General features: G+C 43.3%; 1 protein-coding gene across 1 annotated transcript in view; it reads left to right on the forward strand.

The window, feature by feature from the left end:
• The window catches only part of NCAPD3 (non-SMC condensin II complex subunit D3), a 28,962-nt gene extending 22,595 nt beyond the window's left edge, over positions 1-6,367 (forward strand). Inside the window, exons 28-35 of the mRNA XM_076358512.1 lie at positions 171-281; positions 694-849; positions 1,639-1,808; positions 2,041-2,180; positions 2,307-2,384; positions 5,321-5,395; positions 5,497-5,557; positions 5,650-6,367. Of these exons, the coding sequence (XP_076214627.1) occupies positions 171-281; positions 694-849; positions 1,639-1,808; positions 2,041-2,180; positions 2,307-2,384; positions 5,321-5,395; positions 5,497-5,557; positions 5,650-5,761 (903 nt within the window). The 3' untranslated portion in view covers positions 5,762-6,367. The remainder of the gene's footprint in view (positions 1-170; positions 282-693; positions 850-1,638; positions 1,809-2,040; positions 2,181-2,306; positions 2,385-5,320; positions 5,396-5,496; positions 5,558-5,649) is intronic.

Consider the following 6,367-nt stretch of genomic DNA (forward strand, 5'->3'; position numbering starts at 1 on the left):
CCACTTAAGTTAAAAGCCTATGTACGTGCGTGCGGCATAAGAGCAGGCTTAATTGCGGTAATTCCCTTGCTATAGAGTGATAACTCCTCTCACTTAGGCCATTCATCTAACCAGAGAGTGGCTTCTCCTTTATTGCATCGTGTAACTGTTCATGCCTTGTTCCAACAAAGGTTCAAAAGAAGAACTTCGTAGAAAATATCATCCCAATAATCACATCGCTGAAGTCTTTGATGGAGCAGAGGAGGATCCCAGCTCTTAGGGACCTTATGAACTACCTACGGGTAAGGGGAAGTGTTTTCTTGTTGGGTTTTTTTTTCCTCTCTTGAGTTAATGTGTTAGATGTGCAACCAGCAATGGAACGAACAGCCTTCTTAGAAGGAAATTTAGAAGGCATATGATGTGACACTGCCACTGTGTTAAATAATGTGGGAGGTGGAGGGATTTTAGATAAGGATCTCAGTGTGTTACGTGTGAGCCTCCTCAGTGGAACGTGGGCAGAAAGCTTGAATGCTGGAAAGCTTTTTCATGTTCTGAAGTACAAATTGGAATCGAAACTCTTAGTCTGTTAAAAACACCTCTGCTCTACCAACTGGTATTTCCTTTTGCACTTAAGCAGCTGTGATCTGAATGGAGACATGAATCAGTAGTCAGGAGAGATTTCTGAAAGAGTTTAAACATTCCTTACTGCTCCAGGAAATGATGCAAGATTACCGAAATGAAATCAAAGACTTCTTTGCCGTGGACAAGCAGCTGGCAGCCGAGCTGGAGTACGATATGAAGAAATATGAAGAGCAGCTGGCCAGGGAGGAGGAGTCAGACCAAGAGCAGGTCTCGGCAGCGCAGGCAGAGGTTGTTGGTGCCATTAACTCTGTACACATATTGTCTCCTTTGCTAAAGTTTGTGTGCGCATAACACCCAGGCTCTATGTCTGTGGACCTTGTTACAGCACTTTTAACAGAATGGTTGTGTAGTGTTCTCATACCTCTTTGCATTTGCTGACAGAAGCTTTGGTTTCAGAGTCATTTAATATGCTTAGAACGACCACAAACAACACACGTTAGGCAAAGGGGAGCAGCAAACAATTAATGTAAAAAGAATTAAATTTAAAGGGAAAACCAAGTCTAATTTGCCACTGGCTGTGCTTACATGTTGTATTGCTCTCTGTTCCCAGAGTGCTAAACGTGATTAACAGGTCAAAAAGAAAAGGGTTCATTTTGTCTGACTTCAGGTGTATACAGAGTGGAAACTTACATCTGTCCTAGTCATGCAGATCCTCTTTTAAAGTCAATGTAAAGAAATAAGTATGTGCTTGGGTCAATTGTCCTGAACTATTTGAGGATACCTACCTTAAGATCAGATGACTTCTACCCTGGAAGTACCTTTCTCTCTCTGCTGACTTTAAAAGAGCACCTATATATAGACCTCTAAACTAGGACATATGTATCCCATCAAAACTTCCTATTCGCTTCTTGTTAAAATTTTGGCCAATAATTTCTTTCTCCCTAGCACCCCTTTATGTCCATCACACAAAGAGCTGTTCTTAATCACACAGCATGTAGGTCTAAGCATCTTGTATCTAGGGTTTTCTACGCTTGTATCCATTGTTAGACGTGTGATCTTTTCTCCTGTTTTCTGTAGCAACCTCCATCTTTGGAGACAGCTGTACCTTCTGGTGGCTGGAATAATAATGCTCAGTCTCCTGTAAGTGGGAGACAGTCCTTGCCACCTGGATCAAGTCCTTCCTCTGTGCCTTCTGAGTTTAGTACACCTAGTGCTGATGTTCGGAAACAGCCGTTACTCGGTCGCAGGTACGTATATTACCGGTTAGGATATTCTGCAGGGCTATTGCTTTGCTTATCCACTCCTTACTTAGTGGTATGAAAGTCACCAGTGTTGCAGCATAATCTTCTGCGTTACATTTGGTGCTTAAGATCATAAGGGATTGGGAGGGGACAGGTCTTTCTCCTCATTACATGTATCTCATCCGGGCTTGCAGAAGGAAATCACTTCACTATTTCTGTCATGTTTTTTGCCCTGTAGGCCAGCATCCTTGAACACACTTGCCATCCTGAACTCTGCCAGGAAAGCAATGGAAGCCAGAAGCAAGCAACACAGCAAGAGTGTTGGAAGAAGTTTATCGGCTGTATCACTTCCATCAAGCGCAGTTGGCAGCAAGCAAGGTAGGAAGCTTGCTGCAAACTCATCTGGCATTGGACTAGATCTAGTTGACACAGCCTGATTGTTAGACCCTTGAGGTCTCTAAGTGAATACATTTCTGGTCTTAATTATTTCCTTGTTGTTTCTAGTATCCTTTCAAAGCCTGAATCAGCAGTCTAACGGAGAAAATGTTTCTGTGGTGGGCCGTGCAATCAGCACACCAGAACGTAAGTGTAACCCAGAGAAACCCTTTCCAAATTGGGCTGAGCACTCATTCCCTGAGAGAGGTAGCAATGCATGGCTCCCTTAAAGAGCAGAGAAAATTAGTCATTGGTAGCTATGGATTATGTATTTATCTAAATGGCTGTAGTAAATAAGAACCGTTCTGAAACTGAAGGTCTCAGATGAATAATGTACATAGGAAAGGACAGTCCAATACGGTCTCCATTTACATGTCACAGGGTATTGCAGTACTGAGTCAGTGCAGGAGAACTTTTATTTTGGGCTGCTGAAGTAACAGAGCTACTGCCTTTTCTTCCTTCATCAACTCTGGGGTGCCGAGGAGGCATGTTGTCGTGGTTCCTTAATAGCATACATTGCCCAAAGTGTGCAAGATTCTGTTGCATTGAGACATTTGCTCTCCTTAAGTCTGGAAGCATAGCTTAGCATTTTTAGGCTGAATTACAGAACCCTGCCATGGAGGAAAATACTCAAGGTCTGGTCCTTTTCAGCTCTAAGATAGGGGGTTCCTGTTGTCCAAACAAAGGATCTCAGGTGAACCACAACCTGCTTCTAGAGCAGGCAGTGACTTGTGACAATTGCAAGAGAACACAGAGATCTGCTCAAGTGGGATTAATAACCTGCACAGTCATTTCTGAGTCTGTGTGTGTGTGTTCTACCCTAAGAAAGAATTGAACTGAGCATTGGAGAAGGAATGATTTTGGTTTTTTTACTCTGCTGTGGAAATTAAAGTAAAAATACACAGAGAGGAATCTCTAATACACAAATTGTGAGAGTCTGCTGTGCTTGTGTCCACTGCAGCTGAATTGCCACCTCACAAAACCTGACCTTCAAAAGTTAGGTTTTATTGGAATGCTTTCTGACAGCCCCGCAGCATTCTGCAGTGTTGCTTTCTGCAAGCGGAGGAGGCAGTTATAGTAAGACACAAATGGAGCTGAGTTCCAGCAGTAGATTCCCTTCCTTTATGTCAATTCGCTGCTGAACTCCTTTAGGGCATCTCTGTTGTAGTGCGAATTGTGAGTGTGGTGAACACCCTCACGCGCTCTGGAGAGCTCCAGTTAAGCTGGGAGTATAGGTGAGTGTCTGACAGGTCATCTCTCATTAGGCAGTTGTGAATTGTTGTGGGGAGGGGTTGATGTTCCAGAAGCATACGTACCTGACTGCACTCTTTGCCTGTGCCTGTGCAAATACCTGACCTGCACGCACACAGGAGAGCAAACGACATGTAGCCAATAAGGCAGTCAGCTATGCGGCAGTCTGCAAATACCTGACATCCGCGAGCAGGCAGGAGCAAACCAGCGGCAGTGATGTGCATCCACTGGAAAATCTGACCCTTCTCTTCTCTGTATGCTCCACTGTTTGGCTAGATTTGTCTGCCTCAGTGTTTTTCTTTGCTGCCTGAGCAACAAGCAGTGATCTTTGTGCAAAAAAACTGGGGGCATGTTTTTAGAGAGCAGAAATCTTTAAGCGCCATATCTCTGTCTGGAAGCTTGCACGGCTGTTTCTCTTAAGCACCATATGGTGAAAAAGGAGGAAGAACGTTAATCTGCAGTGGTACTGGGGCTGAATTCCTACTTTGCTTCGAGGCAGCATGTGTCCTTCAGCGGGAAGACAAACTGTACAGAGCAGTATCATCACTTAAGTTAACGTGTGTTGAGCCATCTGCATGGTGGTGCTGGGTCTTGCAGGCTGGTAGACAATCAAAATAAAACATTTTTATTTCTCTGGTATATCATTCTAAAACTATTGGAGATGCAGTTCTTTGTAAACCATTTTGTACTTGAGAAGTTAAGAACAGCTGTCTCTTCTCTTTACCTCATTCAACTGTTCTGGCTGTCGCTCTCTCCCCTGCTGTCTTTGGGTCTTCTTCTCAACTCCTGCTCGTTACTTTGAGAATGGCTAAGTGGGTCTGGGCAAGTGTAGATTGCTTCACTGTGGTACATAAACACATGTTGTGAAGACACCACCTTTGACTGCCCTACTTGATGACAGTTCTCCACCATTTCCTTCCTCCCTTCCTGCCTTTCACATAAACTTCTCTAATGAGAAGTTAATACCAAGATAACTTGTTAAGGCACACACTGCACAAAGTCAGGACACTTGCAGGTCAGTCTTGAGAGATGCAGAGGCCAACTAAGGCAGATAGATCAAGTTGGATTTCCACTACAAGCTTCAGTGATTCCCTTCCAGGACAGGGAAGTAGTTAAAGAGCAAACCCAGTTAGTCTGTAGAGAGAAGTCCTTTTAGCAGAGTTTCCAACTCCTGCCCTATAAAGCGCTTTCTACCTTAATTCCTTGTGAAAGATTGTGGGAAACATGATCATAAAACAGAGCGTTGAGTAAAGTAAAATCTGAATATTGTGACATCTCTCCTGAGATAAATGACAGGAAAGAGACAGCTGACAACTATGGCCTATTCAGGCAAGCTAAATTCTACCTAGCTTCCTTGTCAAGTGATTCCTCTTTTCTGGCTGCTGGCAGCTCCTTACGGAAGGGCTGTTCAGGTCCTTTGTCAGTCTTCAGGGGCCGCGTATTCTGCCTTGACTAGGCAAAGCAACTGGTCTGAATCTAATGTGGTGTGAAAGATGGCAAAGCTTGAATGGAAGGTGTGGCTCTCCCACCTAGGTAGGACAAGGAGGTGCATGACTGAGGTCCCATATTTAAATTAATGTCCTCCATGTACAAGGAAGGCTGTAAGTCTGGAGTATGAAGCTGATGTGCACAGATGGCCCATCAGATTCAGCACATAGTTTTGAGGCAGGACGGGAGACACTGAGATCTGCTGGGCTAGAAAAGAGAGATGTATATGTGCTTGCAATTAACTGGATATACTTAACTCTGTGACACTTAAGTGTTCTACTACAGCATGCCTTGTCCTCTGGCTATGTCACAAGCTGACTGCTAATATGTGCTTTTTCTTTCAGAGACCATTAATGACTTGACTTTTGGTGCTGGGGTCAGTTATATCAGCTTGACGCACACACCCGGTTCAGCTCCAGGCAAGTTATCTGTGTGATTCTAACTTGAGGGGGGGAGAAAAACCCAAATGATCAAATCTGTGGCATTTTTTAAAATATGAAAATATATGCATTATTTGCAGAGAAGAAAGAGGCTGAGGACGAGCCAAGAGATATTATCTGTTTGACATCACCAGAGAAACCGTAAGTTCAACACAGGTCTGAAACAGCAATCACAGTGAGAAAGACTGGTAAAGTGTTTTAAAATAAATGGTCGTTCTGCTTCCTTCTTCTAGCCCATCCCTGCCACGGGAGTGGAAAGTGGAGTCCCCAGCAAGGAAAAAAAGCAGCCAACGTGTCCCTCTGAGACGGTCCCAGCGGAGAACTCCACTGAAACCAGACAATTGATCCTTTCATTGAACTTTTGTACAGAATCATCATGTTGCCTGAAATCTGTCCTTTTCCTCTGTAATTACAAATCGTTGTGGGCACACGTCCTTCCTTATCTATTCTTATTTGGTTTTTACATGAAACTGTCTAGAATATGGGCATACAAAGCCTGCATTAACACATGTATGTATTATAAGCTGCTGCTGTTGACAAAGCTCACTGGAGTGCTAGAAAACTGCAGTATAAAGGGAGGCTTGCTCTTCACTCACAGGATGTATAATTTGTCCATTTGGAAAAGTAAAAGCATAATATTGCCACAAGCTTAGCAATAAATGCATTTATCACAGCTTGCAGGGAAGTGAGTGGCTCGGCTTATTCACTCGATCCCTCATTGTCCCTCTTCGTAATATACTAGAGTTGCTTTAATTTTAACAAAGGTAAAACAGCTTGTCACTGCCACACCCCTAAATCTGGTAATTGCACGCTACATCACCTCTTATTTATTGTGCAAACTCCTGCCTGTATGAACAGCCTTAATGTTCTTTTATATGGAATATTTCCATTCTTGAACGATGTTATTTCCAACTATTAAAATTTTATGAAAATAAATGGTTACAGAATTAA

Source organism: Aptenodytes patagonicus, chromosome 23, assembly GCF_965638725.1.
Source record: "Aptenodytes patagonicus chromosome 23, bAptPat1.pri.cur, whole genome shotgun sequence".
NCBI classification, from domain to species: domain Eukaryota; kingdom Metazoa; phylum Chordata; class Aves; order Sphenisciformes; family Spheniscidae; genus Aptenodytes; species Aptenodytes patagonicus.